This window comes from Phocoena sinus, chromosome 17 (assembly GCF_008692025.1).
Source record: "Phocoena sinus isolate mPhoSin1 chromosome 17, mPhoSin1.pri, whole genome shotgun sequence".
NCBI classification, from domain to species: Eukaryota; Metazoa; Chordata; class Mammalia; order Artiodactyla; family Phocoenidae; genus Phocoena; species Phocoena sinus.
This window is the reverse complement of record NC_045779.1, coordinates 52,302,112-52,321,058: the sequence shown is the minus strand read 5'-3', so window position 1 is coordinate 52,321,058 and position 18,947 is coordinate 52,302,112. Positions and strand designations below refer to the sequence as shown.

At 36.5% G+C, this 18,947-nt stretch overlaps 1 protein-coding gene and 1 non-coding gene across 5 annotated transcripts in view; one reads left to right on the top strand and one right to left on the bottom strand.

Moving 5' to 3' along the window:
- EBAG9 (estrogen receptor binding site associated antigen 9) overlaps positions 1–18,666 on the bottom strand; it is a 32,777-nt gene extending 14,111 nt beyond the window's left edge. Inside the window, exons 1-7 of one of the 4 annotated variants that reach the window (XM_032610369.1) lie at positions 18,407–18,666; positions 17,203–17,283; positions 12,775–12,899; positions 8,189–8,286; positions 5,119–5,197; positions 4,234–4,392; positions 1,936–2,043 (exon numbers count right to left, since the gene is read on the bottom strand). In XM_032610369.1, coding sequence (XP_032466260.1) covers positions 1,936–2,043; positions 4,234–4,392; positions 5,119–5,197; positions 8,189–8,271 — 429 coding nt within the window. In that variant the 5' untranslated portion in view covers positions 8,272–8,286; positions 12,775–12,899; positions 17,203–17,283; positions 18,407–18,666. Of the gene's footprint in view, positions 1–1,935; positions 2,044–4,233; positions 4,393–5,118; positions 5,198–8,188; positions 8,287–12,774; positions 12,900–17,202; positions 17,284–17,855; positions 18,210–18,406 lie in introns of those variants that run through there. The other 3 variants (XM_032610370.1, XM_032610372.1, XM_032610371.1) reach the window with 3 other exon arrangements.
- Positions 11,744–11,847, top strand: LOC116742808. The gene has a single exon (XR_004346588.1). It is a non-coding gene; the product is annotated as a U6 spliceosomal RNA (small nuclear RNA).
- Positions 18,667–18,947: the final 281 nt, after the last annotated feature.

Here is an 18,947-nt window from a genome sequence, read left to right as displayed (position 1 = left end):
AAGAGACTAACAAGTACAGGTTTCTGGCAACTGACTATACTGCTGAACTGACTGAATAAGCATTTTCAGAACTCTAATGGAAAACTGATGAATTCATAAAAGTGCTAACAAAAGATCAAGATAAAAAAAATTAATTACATGGGACTGAGTGAACTGATGAAGATGATTTTAATTTTTGTGACTTTCTATTTGAATAAAACAAAAACCCCCAAAAAACCAACATCTACTTACATAAGCAGATTGAACATTAAGCAAGATGCAAGAATTTAATATTTTTCTTCCCTAAATGCAAAGTAATGGTTTGCGTTTGAGACGTACACTTATTGGTAATCTGGCTATCATTTTATATATTTAGTCACTGCTTTTTATATCGCAGTTCTAAGGAAAGCTTTTAGTCTAGAAAGTACTTTATATATACTTTTTTTTTTTTTTTTTTGCAGTACGCGGGCCTCTCACTGCTGTGGCCTCTCCCGTTGCGGAGCACAGGCTCCGGACGCGCAGGCTCAGCGGCCGTGGCCCACGGGCCCAGCCGCTCCGCGGCATGTGGGATCCTCCTGGACCGGGGCACGAACCCGCGTCCCCTGCATCAGCAGGCGGACTCTCAACCACTGCGCCACCAGGGAAGCCCCTATATATACTTTTGAGTACCTTCGACTTCCATTTCAGACTCCTCATATTCCAAATGTGAACTTGTCTTAATCAGTTGGAAAGGATGTAGAGATTTATGGAGCTAACTTAAGAAATAGAGCACTTCTACTGAGAAAAGAGTTTTCTCATATCAACACTAGATAAAAAAAAGACTTAGTTTGATATAAGAATTTCAGTCATTTATAGGAGAGTTTCCACAATGATTTTTCCCTTTAATTTGTTTCAAATAAATTAAATGTGACATCTCTATATCAATAAAAAAAAAGAAAAAAAAAGTTCAAAGCTGATTCTGATAGCCTCCAAGGTTGAAAATCACAGCTATATACTTTCCTCACTACTTTTGTCCATAGAAGTGTTGTATTTAAGTCAAATCTATTTTAAGTTAAACCACACTTTAAATGTAAATATACTCTACTAGGGAAACAATTCATAACTTACTTAAAAATAACCTGCTATTAAGGTTAAATTTTAGTGGTAATCTCTTTAAAGGTCATATTTTTTTTTTCACACACACACACTGTATTTTATTTTTACAAGAGATAAATAAACTGACACCAAGCATTGTAAATGGATGACCACAACAAAAGCAACGACTGCAATTACCAAACACTAAACACACTCACACTATGTCATAATATTGACATTCAGTCCAGTAATCCTCCACCGTAACAGGTCCTTTACTTTGCAGTGAAAACTGATTTGTATATTTTTTGCCTCTGAGTCCTTGTGGGATTTTTTTATTTTTATTCAAACAGAAAGTCACAAAAATTATAATCATCCTCATCAGTTCACTCAGTCCCATGTAATTTTTTTTTCATCTTGATCTTTTGTTAGCACTTTTATGAATGCATCAGTTTTCCATTAGAGTTCTGAAAATGCTTATTCATTCAGTTCAGCAGTATAGGCAGTTACCAGAAACCTGTACTTGTCACAGTCTTTTCCATGAATTCCTTGACGATGATACCCTTTTATAGGAACATTTTTGCGAAAGCATCAGAGTACACCCAGAACTGTCTGTAAATGACAAAAGACTTAAAAATGTAAAGGTCATATTTTTCAACAACATTTTTGTCTCTATCTTTTATGTGTACAATGGACCCTGATCTTCATATCTGATATAATTTATAATCTCATAAAAGGACAGGATTGGTAACGTCTCTTGATCTGCTACACCTGTTTCAAAGTCATACAAATACTATGTTCAATTCATTTTAATTTTTTTCTTCTTCTTTTAAGAAAATAGAAATGAAAAAAAAGCTCTTGCCTAGATACCATTAGCATACTTACAGATTGATGAATAAAAGGCATATCTTGTGTAGCTGCTAGTCTACTAGAGAAACCTGTGCTACCATCTGGGATGCCAAAATTTAATGGTTCTCTCTTCTTAATAATGATCTGAAAGATTAATCGAAAGAGAATTATAAGAACATTTTACACATCACTATATAAACACAGACAAATTAACTGACCAAAGCATTTTATAATTATTTAAAATATGTTCTACCTTTCTCCTTTTAAAATTTAAAATGTAAAAAAAATTTTTTTAAAGTCTATATAGAGTACCAAAATTCTTAGGCAATTGTCACACAAATCAGTTGCATACTAAGAAAAATTATATTTCACTTTTTTCTAAAACAATAAATTTTCCTCTTCCTCTTTCCTCTTTCCCTACTTTTCCTGGACCCCCCAAAATATAATTAGGCATTTTTAGTCACTGTATTAAACAAGAACATGTATCATATCCTACCAGAAGTATAACCAGTTCTCTAAGCATGTGGGTATCTATGAATACATTAACTCTTTCAGGCCAGTAGTATTAGTTTTGTAGCTTAAAAGTATTTTCATTCTAACTAATTTATTAAGGTACTATTGCAATATACTGAGTTCCTATTAAGAGCAGCAAAATAGACTTTCAAAATAAAAGGTACTCATCTACTAAGAAATTCATTTAAAACTCCTTGAAAAATATACCACTTAATGTATTTGGACAACTCAACAAAAACAACTATGATTACAGCATGTAAATGTTATCAGCCTTGAAAATCTAAAAATAAATATACAGATGAAACTGGCTGGAAGCTAGAAGAGGGTGAAAAACCCTATTAGAGAATTGTGGAATAAATAATGTCCTCATTTTATAAGTATATTTATAAAAAATATTTTCTATGCTTGATTGAACAATGGAACTTTAAGTATTTTTTTCTTTTGAAAACAGCAGGATGACTGATGAGGTAGACTGGAATAAAAACATTACAGTATTTGAAAGGGGGTAAGAGGGTATGAAATAAACCCCCGTTTACCATAGTATGCAGTCAGTGGACAATATCTGTGATTGGTAAATCAAGACATAGCAATATAAGAATACTATATGCAGATATGATGAATAATGCTAGAAGCCCAAACAGAAAAAGTTATGGGTGGCTGCTTTTAGAAAGGAGAACTGGTATGAAGAATAATGGGGCAGAAGTCTATTGCTTTTCTTTTTTTTTTGTTTGTTTGTTTGCGGTACGCGGGCCTCTCACCGTTGTGGCCTCTCCTGTTGCGGAGCACAGGCTCCGGACGCGCAGGCTCAGCAGCCATGGCTCATGGGCCCAGCCGCTCCGCGGCATATGGGATCTTCCCGGACCGGGGCCAGCAGGCGGACTCTCAACCACTGCGCCACCAGGGAAGCCCTATTGCTTTTCATTATAAGCTCTTGTATATTCTTTGATTTAAAAACAATTTTCAGGGACTTTCCTGGTGGCACAGTGCTTAGGAATCCGCCTGCCAATGCAGGAGACATGGGTTCGAGCCCTGGTCCAAGAAGATCCCACGTGCCACAGAGCAACTAAGCCCGTGTGCCACAACTACTGAAGCCCGTGCGCCCAGAGCCAATGCTACACAACAAGAGAAGCCACCGCAATGAGAAGCCCGCGCACCGCAATGAAGAGGAGTTCCAGCTCGCCGCAACTAAGAAAGCCGGCGCACAGCAACAAAGACCCAACGCAGACAAAAATAAATAAATAAATAAATTTAAAAACAACTTTCAAATGTACATGTACTATTTTGATAAAAAGAAAGGAAAATACTCAGCCGTTGTTCTTTTTCTAATAATTCCCTGCATCTTTAAGTGATTGTCCATATATAACTATATAACTCAAAAGGGATAAAATAAAGTGTGGATGACTACACAAACCCACAACGATTACACTAAGTTCTCAGAGCCTTGCATCAGTTTGATAATGGTTATAAACAATGGAAACTACTTATCAGTTTGTAGACAGCACTAAACTGTGAACTAATCTTTTAAGGTTAGAACTGTATCTTATTCAGCTTAGTCTCCATAGCAGAGACTGGAGTCTAGAATATGACATACAGTACGATTTCTATAAATGCTTAGACACAATTTTAAAAGACTTGGGGGTACAATTTACTAGATCTGTGTCCAGGTCACTTGAATATATAAGCTTCTTTAACATGACAGAAAACACAATTGCTAATTAGAAATAGGCTTTCTAACAAATACCAATTATACTAATTTTAATTATAGGAATCTGAAGAGTGGTTTAATAGCTTTATCTCCAAAAGCACAAATCTTTAACATACTTTCTGGGTTTTCCTTATAGTTGGTGTCATGTCCTTAAAATAGTCAGGTTCCAGTTGTTCTAAAGCATTTTGCTGTGTTGCCACATTCCCATTCCCTCCTTCAATCTTTACACTTGTGGGTGCATCTTCATCCCAGGAAGTCCACTCTTCAACATCTGTCTAAATTTAATTCACCATTTATTAGCAAAATGAGCTTTCTAAAACATTGGTTATTCAAACTTCTTTGACCAATGGGAAAATACAAATTTTATACCACATACCAAAACTAGATGAAAAGTTTAAAAAAAATATTCTATGAGTTGGACTTCTGTTCTACCCATTAAAAAAATACAAACAACAAAAGAAAAGAAAATTTTTTTGCTTTAAAAATTGAACTGACATTAAAACTACAGCCCACAGAAGGAGACTTGGAACTTGCAATCTAACCTTAACCAGGTTTATTGCCTGATAAAATAATAAATAACAACATTCTTTATAGTATTTAAATAAGATAGAGTCCCAAACATAATATTCAACATATCCATGAAGGAACCTGCAAATGAACAATGAAGAAATCTCAACTTGAATGGAAAAAGACAATCAACAGACACAAAACCCAAGATGATATAAATGTTGGAATTATCTAAGACTTTAAAATAGTTATTATAAAAATTCTTCAATAAGCAATAGCAAACACTCTTAAAACCAATAAAAAAAAAGAAATCCTCAGCAAAGAAACAGAAAATAAAGAACAAAATAAAAATTTTAGAATAAAAAAATTTAGTAACAACAATAAAAATCCTGACCCTGACTACCAAATTAATTTCATGACATACTAATAGTCGGCAATCCAGTTTGAAAAATATGGTTCTGGAACACTTATTCAACATTGAAAAAAAAAATTACCTGCTTAGGAACGGATGAATAATCAACTGTAGTTGGCAAAGTTATTTGGTCTCCACTTAATTTCCGTCCTCTGCCAGATCTAAAACAAAAATGAAATAATTTATTTCAAGAAACTACCAAAACAAGCATGGGTAAAAGCACTACGGACAGTAACTTAAGGCTTATAAGAGAAGGTCTTTTTCAATTTTTGAATTATTTATTTTAATAATTAACAATTGTTAAGATATGAAAAGAAAAATCTGTTAAGATATGAAAAGAAAAGGCATGTATCAAATATCTTTTAAATATTTTAAAAATACTGGACAGGATAACCCAACAGCTTTTTGGCTTAGGATTCAGAATTATAGTCAAATTCAGGAAGAATATAAAGCCAAAAACAAAAACACAAACTGATTTCAAACCATGCTCCTAAGAGTACTGTGAATTCTGTAAGTGAAGCTCTCGGATACCTATCCTGTTTTAACCAGGGTGGCCTGGCTTTTGCTTTACATAGTTGGTTTCTCATTAAGATTACTATTAAGAAGTTTGAAAATCACTGGGTTCAACTATAAACTGTACTCAAGTTTTAAGGATTAATGGGAAAAGTACTATATTAAAGAAGATAAGTATTGTCACAGAGTTGTTAAGAGCATGGGCTATGGAATCTGTGTAAACCATGGTTTTCAATGTTACTTCTATTAATTATGAATCTAGATAGAATTACCTATCTCTCGGCCTGAGTATCCTCATCTGTAAAAGGCAGGTATTCAAACCTACCTTTGCAAGGTTGTTGTGAGGATTTAACTGACATTTAAAATAGCTAGACACTAGACTGTGCCTGCTTTTTAATAACACATTAAAAACTGGTAGCTATTATAAATGATCAGTCACTTGCTTCATTTCAAATAATCTATGAAGCATCTGCTTAGAACTAGTTGGTAAAGTCAGCTAAGTTTAGAAATCATACTTTGTTTAAAGGATGAATAAAAAAAGTAATACAGTCTACTACTAAATTTATGATGTTAACCTGGTATTTTAGAACACATGATCTAGGTTCTTTCTGACAAGAAAAGCTTATTCTAACAAAGGGTCAGTTTTCTTTCAAACTGAACATACAATCAATCCTAAACATATTTACGTTGACAAGATAAGTTCATAGTGACAACAAAAATGTCCTTAATATTTTTAAATCAAAGGCAGTATCTTATACTAAAAGTAATCTATATTCAACAAAAGTTTTAGAAAATAACAGATGCAAAGAGAAAAGCACCTATAATTTACCACCACTGTTAACACAACTACTTCTTTTTAACCTCCAGCCTCCTGGCATTAATACCCACACTCATCCTGCTTTAACCTAGTTTTTTTCTGGCTATGCTACTTCTAACAATAAATTCAATGCCACTTAATCTTCAGAGTTTTAGTAGCTATAAAATGGCCATTTAGCTTGAGATTACATTTCCTAGCCTCCCTTGCAGCTAGGTGGCTAAGTTCTGGATAATAGGCTATGAACAGAATTGTGTGTAACTTCTAAATCATATCCACTAAAAATAAGAGCTGATTGCCCTCCATTTCCTCTTTTATTTTATCCTACTCTTACTGTGTCGGTACTTTTTTCACAGTACTCCTAGGCCAAAAGAAATACCTAACAATTCCACTGATTAAGTAGCTAGGCCCAAACAATTTAATACTTATGTATGTCCTATCTGCTTAGTAGCCATTAGAAAAAAATACATATGAATTTAAAGGAAAAATAATATGTTGATTTCACTCTTTAATAACCACAATTACTTATTAATGGAACGTGTGTGCCTGTTGGATATTGCACAGCTCCTCAAGCCTTGGATTCACCCTTATTTTCTGTTCCATATTAATTTTGGTTTAGTACTTGCTTTTAATTACAACCTAGCTTTGCAAAGATAGGTCACCCAAAATACAAGTAAACAAAAACTTATCTCAAATATTCAAGAACATCATCAAAACATACTGCAGGATCTAATGTTGCAAATGTGAACTACCTTGAGCCAACAGTTTGTTTAGTGTTTAATAGACACTATCACATTCATTGTGTTTTGTTGGAAAATTTGAAGTATCCTACAGTACCCCATGAGTGTAATGCAAGCCCTGAAGTACCTTGGCATACGGTTTAGGAACTATAGCTCTAGGGTCTGGTAGTATGACAAAATAGAAGGAATCTGAGTCTCTGAATGACTTACTGAAGCAGAAGGACTTATCTACCCTGGACGACCTGTACATTCTGGAATATTATTTAAGAGACAAAAAAAAAAATCTATTCTGTTTGGGGTTTCTCTGTTAAAGTGGTTTTTTTGTTGTTGTTTTTTTTTAACAGAAAAATAACACTCATAATGTAATATGTAAAGAAATACCTATGGGGGCTTCCCTGGTGGCGCAGTGGTTAAGAATCTGCCTGCCAATGCAGGGGACAGGGGCTTGAGACCTGGTTCCGGAGGATCCCACATGCCACAGAGCAATTAAGCCCGTGTGCCACAACTACTGAGCCTGCACTCTAGAGCCTGCAAGCCACAACTACTGAAGCCCGTGTGCCTAGAGCCTGTGCTCTGCAATGGGAGAGGCCACTGCAATGAGTGGTCCGTGCACCACAAAGAAGAGCAGTCCCCGCTCGTTGCAACTGGAGAAAGCCTGCACACAGCAACAAAGACCCAATGCAGCCAAAAATAAATTAAAAAAAAAAAAAAAAAAGAAATACCTATGCCTAATTCCACCTAACCATCTTAAAATATCCTGATAATAAAACAATTATGTACATAAAAACTTTCTGATGATTACAACAATGAAAGTTAGTTTATCTCTGAAATTCTATAGTACTAAGAATGTTATTTTAATGGAAGATGTAAGAATTTGAAAGAAAAGAACTGAACCTCTACTTTCTAGATTTGAAAAAATATATAAAAATCTGAAAAAAATATTAAAAATACTAGAGATTAATAAATGAATATTGCAATCAAGATATTTAGCTTAAATATAGTATGTCCTGCCTTTTTGTAGTTACAAAGGTATCTAAAATCAGCAAGAAGATAACCAGGTCAATTTGAACATAAAATTTCTTTACCTGCATATTAATCTCTTTAGGAATGAGAATACTGTTGCTAGGCAGGTACAAACTTTAAATAACCGAAACTGTGTGATAGCCATGGTGGGAATCAAAACCTGTGGAAAAAAGCACAAAAATAAATGCATTAAGGTGATTTCATAAGCTATACTCATGTTCTAAAGTCAACCTGAAAAGTCCTACTATGAACTGTAAAAATCAGACATATTTTTTACTTTCCTTTAGAAAGTACAAATATAACACAGTAAATTTAAAAATTAAAATGTAAATCATATTGACAAGAAAGTTTTGAAGAGTTTTGAATAGTTGGGAGGAAAAAAAACCTTTTCAAACTACTCTCAGAATGTTTTTTTAAATTGTACTTAAATCATCTATTTACAATGTATTTATAATTTTTCTATTAAAAAATGAAAAATCAAAAAAGTATAAAACAGTATATACTGAGTCTTCTGCACCTTTTGAAATCTGAATCATATGAACATATTAATACTATTCAAAATATATAAAACTTTTAACTTCTAGATAGATACATTTTATCATACCCATTTTGTAGATGAGGAAATTAAGACAGGTCAAATAACTTATGGGCACATAGCTAATAAACTGGAAGTGAACTGTAGAGATCATCTAGTCCAGTAGTTCACACATATTTAAAGAAATAATGATAACTGGGCCCACCCCTAGTAAATCAATTAAATCATATTCTCTGAGGGGTAAAGTCCAGTTATAGCTAATAAGCCAACAGAGAAGATAGAAAATACTCAATAGAAAAGGTAGCAGAAAACAAGGTAAAGGGGAACAAATATTAGATGGAACAGCAAATAGCAAGAGGATAGAATTAAATCTAACTGGAGCAATAATCTCATTAAATGCAAATTTAAAGCCAGAGATTGTTAGATAGGATAAAAAAATGAATTATATCATTACACGCTGCCTGCAAAAAATGTACTTTAAGTATAAAAACACAAATAGGTTAAAAGCAAAAGGATGACAGAAAAATATACCATGCTAACACTAACTGAAAGAAAGTTAAATTGACTATTTCAATGTCACAGAGTAGATTTTTAGGGAAAATAATATTAGCAGACATAAAAATGTTCATTTCATAGTGATAAAGGGGTCAGTTAATCAAAAGTACATAAGAACCCAAAACACATGTCCCTAATAACAAATTATGCCAATATCAAAAAAGAGAGGTGGGGCTTCCCTGGTGGCGCAGTGGTTGAGAGTCCGCCTGCCGATGCAGGGGACACGGGTTCGTGCCCCGGTCTGGGAGGATCCCACATGCCGCGGAGCGGCTGGGCCCGTGAGCCATGGCCGCTGAGCCTGCGCATCCGGAGCCTGTCCTCCGCAACGGGAGAGGCCACAACAGTGAGAGGCCCGCGTAACGCATAAAAAAAAAAAAAAAAAAAAAAAAAAAAAAGAGAGGTGACATTACTAGAGAGCCTGCAAATAGAAGAGTATATTGAGAAAGTATTATAACTTTATGCCTATATTTGACAAGATGAAATGGACAAATTCCTTGAAAGAAACAAGTTATGAAAGCACAGCAAGAAAAAACAGATAACCTGAAAATCTCTGTATTTATTAAAGAAATTGAATTTGTAGTTAAAAATCCCCCAAGCCCAGATGGCTTCATGAGTGAATTCTATCAAATACTTAAGAAGTAATACCAATTCTACACACACTGCCAGAAAACTGAAGGAGAGGGATTTTTTATCAACTCACTCTTTGAGGCTACCATTACACTGACACTAATCTAGACCAAAGACATGATCAGAAAAGAAAACTAGAGACCTGTATCTTATGAACAGACACAAAACTCCTTAAAAACAACCAACGAGAAATAGAAGGGAACTTTCTCAACCTGACCAAGGACATCTATGAAAAACCCATAGTAACATGAGACTTAATGGTGAAAAACTGGACACTTCCCACCTAAGATTATGAACAACATAAGCACATCTGCTTTTGTCACTTCTGCTTAACACTGTAGCAGAGGTTCTGGCCAGTGCAATCAAGCAAGAAAAGGAAATAAAAGGCATTCAGACTGGAAAGGAAGAAGTAAAACTGTATCTATAGTCTATGTAGAAAATTCAATGGAATCTATAATCAACTGTATTTTTATGTTAGCAACAAATGATCACAAACTAAAATTTTTAAAAATTATAAGAGTACAGAAAATATAAAGTACTTAGGGACAAATCTAATGAAAGACTTATGTATTAGAAACTACAAAATATTGATGAGAGAAATTAAAAGACCCTTATTAACTTAAAGATCTTTCATGGCTCAAAGACTTGATACTTTTAAGATATCAAATCTCCCTAAATTGAACTACAGATTCAGTGAAATCCCAATCAAAATCTCAGCAAGCTTTTTTCTCTAAAATTTGATAAGCTAATTCTAAAATTCATATAGAAACGTAAAGGACCTATAATGGTCAAAACAATGTTGAAAAAAATCAAAGCAGAAGGGCTAATACTACCTGATTTCAAGATTCATTATAAAGCTACAGTAATCAAAATGATGTAGTACTGGAGTCAAGACTGATAAATAGATCAATGGAACAGAACGGAAGGTATAGAAATAGACCCACAAAATATGAACAACTGAAATTTATGAACATGTGAAGGCCATTCAGTGGAGAAGGGACAGTCTTTCTGACTAATAGTGCTGGAAAAACTGGATACCCATATGCCAAAAAAAGCCACCAAAACCCCAAAACCTTCAATCCATATTTCACACCATTTACAAAAAGTACTCAAAATGGACCACAGATGTAAATATAAAACCTAAAACTAGGACTTCCCTGGTGGTGCAGTGGTTAAGAATCTGCCTGCCAATGAAGGGGACATGGGTTCGAGCCCTGGTCCGGGAAGCTCCCACATGCCACAGAGCAACTTAAGCCCATGCGCCACAACTACTGAGACTGTGCTCTAGAGCCCGCAAGCCACAACTACGGAGCCTGTATGCCACAACTACTGAAGCCCACGCACCTAGAGCCTGTGCTCTGCAACAAGAGAAGCCACCACAATGAGAAGCTTGAGCACCACAAAGAAGAGTAGCCCTCGCTTGCTGCACTTAGAGAAAGCTACGAGCAGCAATGAAGACCCAACGCAGACAAAAAAAACAAAAACTAAAACTACAAAACTTCTAGAAAAATAAAATTGGACAAAATCTTTGTGACCTGGGTTAGGCAAATATTTTTTTAGATACGATACCAAAAGCACAATCCATGAAAAAAAAAGGATAAACAGGGCTTCATCAAAATTTAAAACTTCTACAATTCAAAAACACTGTTAAGGGAATAAAAAGACAAGCCACACAGACTGGAAGAAAATCTTTGCAAAGCACATATCTGATAAAGAACTTGTATCTGGAATACATAAGAACCTCTCAAAACTCAGTAAGAAAACAACTTAATTTTTTGAAAATGGGCAAAAGGTGTGAATAGACACTTCACCAAAGAAGATATACAATGGTAAATAAGTACATTGAAATAATGGTCAACATCATTAATCATCAGAGAAATGCAAATTAAAACAACACTTATTGCTCGCTTTGGCAGCACATACACTAAAATTGGAACGATACAGAGATTAGCATGGTCCCTGTGCAAAGGTGACACACAAATTCGTGAAGCGTTCCATTTTTTTTTCACTTTGTTATACAGCAGAAACTAACACAACATTGTAAAACAATTATACTCCAATAAAGATGTTAAAAAGAAAAACACTTAAAAACCATTACACACATGTTAAAATGGCTCAAATTAAAAATACCAAGTACTGTCAAGGATGTGAAGCAACCATAACTCTCATACACTGGTAGTGGGAAGGTAAAATGATACAGCCATTTTGGAAAACAGTTCGCAGTTTCTTACAAAGTTAAACCAACATGCAGCATATGACCCAACCATTCTACTCTTAGGAATTTACCCAAGATAAATGAAACCATACACCCATTCAAAAACGTGTTGTTTTTGAATAGCAGCTTTATTTTATTTAAAAATTTTTTTTTATTTTTGCGGTACGTGGGCCTCTCACTGTCGTGGCCCCTCCTGCTGCGGAGCACAGGCTCCGGACGTGCAGGCTCAGCGGCCATGGCTCACGGGCCTAGCCGCTCCGCGGCACGTGGGATCTTCCTGGACAGGGGCACGAACCTGTATCCCCTGCATTGGCAGGCGGACTCTCAACCACTGCGCCAGCAGGGAAGCCCAGCAGCTTTATTTTTAATAGCTCCAAACTGGAAACAACCCAAATGTACATCAACAGGTGAATGGATAAACAAATTGTGGTATATACATATAATAGAACACTACTCAACAATAAAAAAGAATGAACTACTACTGCAAGCAATAGCATGGATATATCTCAAAACAATTAAGCTGAATGAAAAGAAGCCAGACAAAAAAAGAATATATACTATATGATCCCATTTATTAAAAAAAAAAAGCTCTAGAAAATACAAACAAATCTCTAGTGACAGAAAATAGATCAGTGGTGACTTGAGATGGGGCAGGAAGGGGTGGGAAGGATGAAGTACAAAGGAGCATGAGTACTGGAGGTACTGGATATACTTACTATTTTGATTGTGGTGACGGTTTCACAGGAGTGTATATATTAATCAAAACTGATAAAATTTCACATTTAAAAAATGTGCAGTTCATTTTGTGTCAACTGTAGCTCAAAAATCTAGTAAAAACAATCTAATAAGACATTAAAAAAACAGTATTATGTCATGAGTTTTCAGATTCTGATTAGAATCTTAAAAGAAGTCATTAATACCATTATTTTATATTGATTAGTTGCAACTATGGAGAGCCAATTTTCAGTAGGAAACTAAGTCAATTAGTGACAAGAAACATATTACAGAATTTCTCTAGGAATGGAACTCTGATTTCACAGCAGCATTTCAACATACCATAATAGCTAACTCTTACTCTAATACAAGCTTTCTTAGTGCTTTACATGTCGTAACTCGTTTAATGCTCAGAACAACCCTATGAAGGACTGGAGGTAAGTACTATTTTATTCCTATTTTAGATAGGGAAACCAAGGCACAGAGTGGTTAAGTAAGCTGCCCGAAGACACAGAGCTGTTAAGTTACAAAAGTGGAATCTGAACCCAGGTAGTCTAATGATTGAGTCCTAAAAGATCACACTCATACTGCCTCCCTATGATTAAATCAAAAGATATGATTTATATAAAAGAAATGCTAAGGAACTGGGAACTAGTTAAAGCCGTGGCAACCACAGGATAAAAAAAATTCTCAAAAATGGCAAAACAGGTATCATTTTGCTAGCCTTTTAAACATGGTCATTATTTCCAAATATTTCTTTACACATTTTAGTCACCTATACCATATATGTACTACATATATTATCCTAACAATCACTAATTTAAATATTTCTTAAAATGAGTTTTGGCATAAGTTAGAGTTAAATATATTAAGTAACCATAAGTTTTTTCATTCAGAGACTCAAAATAAATACACAAGAGGTAAAAGGAAACTAAAATTTGTTAATTCATGAGAGATGGTTATTTTTCCAGTGTAGAGGTAGAGTAGATCACATGTTAAATCAAGTCACAAGAAATTACAGGTATGTACACACACACACACACACACACACACACACACACACAGAGGAATGATGTTTCTGACAATGGAATTTTATGTTTTAGCTTTTCCTTGCCTTTCATCTGTCAAAGGAGGAAAATTACTGAGTAAGCATTTAGAATCATGACTCTTATGTTGGGGTAATTTGAATATATCAATGTATCATCCAACTTCTTAGCTTTCTCAACTAGCAGACTTAAGATACACTGAAGTTAACTTTTCTGTTCAAGGTGAGGCAAAAACCAATAACAAAGTCACAACTAAAACTTATCCTACTCCTAGGCCATCAGTAGAAAGTTTCCAAGCAATCATTATAGTCGGTTAACACCAATATTTGGAGTAGAGTGATTCCATAAAACAAAAAAAGAAAACATAATTTAATATTTTTTTCCAAAATAAGAAAACATCAACAGTATATTTGGACTTCAGTTCTATACATATTTACTTAAAAGGGAATAAAATGTAACTTAAGTAATAATGATCATGGAGCCAAATTAAAAAGATAGCTGTATGTTCCATCTACGCAAAACTGAGATGCTGACTTTTATTTTAAAATTATCTTATATGGATATAAGATAAGCAATGAAATTTAAAATATAACATAAATATTTAAATCTCCCTGGATAAATACACCATCACTGTACTAATATGCTATTTTAAAAAGTATTTCAAGTGGATTAAAGGAGAGAGCACTGCTTTGCTTTCAATTACTAGATATGAGCAATAACCTCCTAAAGTCTTGAAAAGAGCATGTAATAATTTTCTCAACTAGTAAGATATTACACTGACTGGTTAAAAATTACATAATAAAAGATGGTGTTCACCTCTGATTGGGGGGGTGGTATAGAAGCATGAGGGAACTACGGTCTGTATCTCAATTTGAGTGGTGGCAACACCAGTTTATTTTACTGTATACACTGCTTGTGTACTATACCTTGATATGAAAGTTCAAAACAAAACAAAAATAATAAAAGCGAAACAAAACCAGAAAGCAAGGAAAATGCAGTTAACTCTTGCAGTACCTGATCCTAAACTGCTCTGTAGAGCCACTATTGCCAATCCCTTCTAAAGAAAGGCAAAACACTTTCTACTCCTAGGGTTAGAAGGGTGTAAAGGGCGAGTAGACTCTTTTCAGTAAGAAGAGTTCCAAAAGGCTCCCTTAGCAATGCTCATGCATTTTGTACATGTGCAGGTTGTATTGCCATATGCGTTGAATGATTTTCTGAACGCCTATGCCTGGAGTTGGCCTACTAACTGAGAGGATGAAAAGAACGTGACTCTAAAATAAACTGAACGAAGAAAATATTAACAATTTCACTGTTCAAGTAACTAAAATATTTCTGTCAAAAACATCCCCAAACAGCAATTTAAAAGGATTCAAAAAATGCAACGTTTTTGACTCCTCCTTTCTCTTATCCCCTTACATGCAAACTGCCAAAAAGACCTAATTCCATTTCCTAAATACTATCCACATTCTTCCCTATTTCCACTGCAATCTCCCTAGCATAAGCCTTTATTACTTCTTGCTGAACTATTGCAAAGTCTTTTTAATTGCAGTATTTTTCTCTTACTGCACCTATATTTTCTATTTTGTACCATAGTTATTTCTATATATTGTATTCATCCTGTACAATCCTTCCCATGAGGATCTTATTCATCTGTTACCTCCAGTTACTACTTGCAAAATAAGACGTGAAAGAAAGGTTTGATTGCTTCAGTACGAGCAGAATGATGTGAACAATTAAGGTGATGAACAAAAGCTTCATTTTAAAGCTAATTTGTCAAAAATAAAACTCTCAACCAAAAGAAAGCACACTTCCCTAAATGAAGATTTAGCCTAAATTTTCAGAAAAATTATAAACAAAAAAAGAGCTAGAAAAGAGACCGTAGAGCATGTGGCATTAGGGAGAAAAGGGGAAAGAGTTGAGGAGATACTCTATCAGGATGTTTTGAAGGGAGAAGACATTTAATATTTAAGGACTGGGGAAAAGAGTCGGTCTCAGGATTTACATGAATGAAGAGTTGAGAATAAGTTTCATATAAAGGCTTGGTAACAACGGTCATCGCTCTGCCACAAATATTGCTATGTGTCATTGTTCAATAAGTATTTCTCAACTTGAATGACTTTAATGGTAACTAAAAATAAAATTTAAAGTTTTGTTCCAACAGTAAATCAGAAAGTGGGACTATTATTGACACCAGAATAGAATTCTCTCCCTAGCAATTAAGAATATCCTCATTCTGTGGAAAAGTTGCTTTTGTGATTAATAAAAGAGAAAAACTAATATTCACTGACTAGCTACTATGTGCCAAGCACTACTTAAGTATTATCTCACCAGAAAACCATCTTATGAGATAGATATTATTGCTCTCTTTTCATAGAATTGAAGCAGAGCATAAGCTCATGTTTCCATGTTCCCACACCCAATGATCTAGATTCATATCTAGGTCTATCTAATTCAAAAGCCAAGAATACCTCACTAATAATAAACATTTTTAGTAATTCAGTGATGGTATTATAATTTCCAAGATAAATTTTCCAACCAACTGCAACTGAAATGGGGGAAAATGCAATCATGTTAACCATCAAGCAACACTTTTGATTTTATCAATTACACTGACTTGAAGGCAGGAATCAGTTCTTTGGGACCCATATTTACTTAATGTTCCAATTCATTTCTGTGTGTGTGTGTGTGTGTGTGTGTGTGTATCACACACACATATATTTAGCACCTACTATGTAACAGATACTACCCCGGGTGATGGGAAACACTACTGACCCAGTACACAGAAACCCTGTGTATGCTGCTCAACTGTCACAAACCAGTGACGATGCAAGGAACTAGGGAGGCAGGGCCCCATCAGTCTTGCTCAGTTGGTATTTCTAGGTCTTAGCCAATGCTAAGCACATTGTAGGTACTCAAATATTTGTTGAACGAAGGGAAATTATCATTCCTTGAGCACTCAATATAGTTCTAGACAATGTACCTTCTATGGCCTCACTGGAATTCTAAAGACAAACAAAGGAGGTGAGTTTCACTATTCCCATTTAACAGATGAGGCTCAACTGCCAGTGAAGTTCACATTCACTCACCCAGAAGTTAAAGAGACTGACCCCAAAGCCCAGGCTCTTCCCACACCATATCCCATTTAAGAAACCTCTTAAATTTTACACTCATTGCCTCAGTTGATTTTTGAAACGCTCTCTAGATCACCAATCTGAGAAGTACACATCTCAAGCTACTTGCATTTTTACTGTCGAAATACTTTCTAGAACTGAGAAATGCTAATATAATCTAATTTTAAAATTAAAGTTTCCTTAAAAATTACTACAAAAATACAAAAACTTGAGATATAGCCGAAATAAGGTTCAGAACCATAAAGCAACCTACCCTCAGCGCTTTTGGACAAATGACATCTCTAGGAAGTCAACAGGAATGACAGCTTGGCTGTGTCAAGTGAAAAAGATTCACCTACAATTTTAAAAAAAATGCATTAGAAACTGAAAGATTAAATGTATCCTTCCTCCCTGTAATTCCATGTAAACTGCTGGCGAGATCTTTTCAGTAGAGTCACTATCTCACAAATTGTTAAATAAGCCAAGCCAAAATCTATGTTGGTACACACTAAACAAGTCACTAATTGCTGTATTTCTAAAACTATATTTTTGAATGTTTTTAATACCAAAATTTGAAACACCATATAATCTAGTACAGTACAGAATATCCTCAAATTAAGTTTGTAAATCTCTGAAGTAGGTTAAGGTATATCACAAGGCTCCAAAAATAAAACCACCTGACCTCACTTAAATTTGAAAAACCGAAGTTCGGTAGCGGCAAGAGAAGGGGAACTAGAAGTAGAACGTGAGAGCGGGCGAACACTGGACCATCTAAGGCAACTCAAAGTCAGGCCCTCAAATACCACTGAGGCTCTTACAAAGGCAGAGTAAAGTCTCCTGAAAGGCTCAAAAGGAACGAGTTTCATAACTAAAATGTTTTAACTTCAGATTACCCACTTGAAATAGTCTGATAAAAAAAAATCATACCCACTGTACAGATGCGAAAAACAACAGGAGCGTTTCCAGGTTGCACAATCCGACGCCATATGTACGGCGTTTGGTGAAAACGCTCTCAATTGCTCCAAGTGGGTACCAAGTGGACTGGGACTTGGATTTTAGAAAAATCTGCTTGGGAAGGAGCAAGGCCTGTAGAGGAAGGGCAGGAAGAACGGGCAAATTTCCCAGTGGGGGACGAATCTGGGGACCTGGGAATTCCGGTTGGAGCCCCGCAGCACGGTCTCCCACGCGTGAGCCCGCATGGTGAGGGCTGCACGCCCGGGGCCCGCTCCGGGTCGCGGTTCCCTCACCCCAGAGGTCACCCTGACCCGGAAACAGTACCATAGAGTGGCAGTCGGCCTCGGTAGGGGGAAACCGGGTGGAGGGCCGAAAAGGAAGGTGGGAGGGCGGGAAGTGCGGGGCGGAGACGAGGGCTAACTGGGGAAGGGCAGAGGACACCACCCCGCCAAGACCCGGGTCCGGATCGGGATGGGGGTGGGGGAGGGAAGCCCCTCGAGGGCGCGCGAGCCGCACACACTCACCTGCCCCTCCCCCTCCCCGCCCGCCCGGCGGAGGCTCCGAGCTGCCGCGGGCTGCGCGCGCACACAGGGCGCGCGCACGCGCGCTGCCGGTCGCTTCCTCGAGCTTGCGCTCCGCCGGTTCAGTCCCAGCCCCGCTCATTCAAAGCCGGGCGCGCGCTCCGTCTCAGCCGCCGCTGCCGCCGCGCAGCTGCCATAGTCGCCCTCTCGTCGGGAAACCCTCCCCCAGTCCCACCTCCTGCCTCTCCTTAGCCCTCGAAGGCGGCTCTCAGTAGTCCCAAACTCTTGTTTCCGCACCCCGCCCCAGGTCCTGTCTGGCCCAATAGGCGAGAGGCTGCGGGTCCGGCGTCGGGGATGAGAGCCAATGAGCGTTGGGGGGCGGGGTGAGTGGCGGAGGCCGGCGTGGCAGCTGCCTGGGCTTGGTCTGGAGTAGGATTTTTGTGACCGTTGCTGGCTATACAGACTGTTTTTTTGCTGCGTGTCTGGGTTCGTCCCGTGTTGCTCTAGTTTCTATACACAGTGCCTCCGCTCCAACCATGCCCCC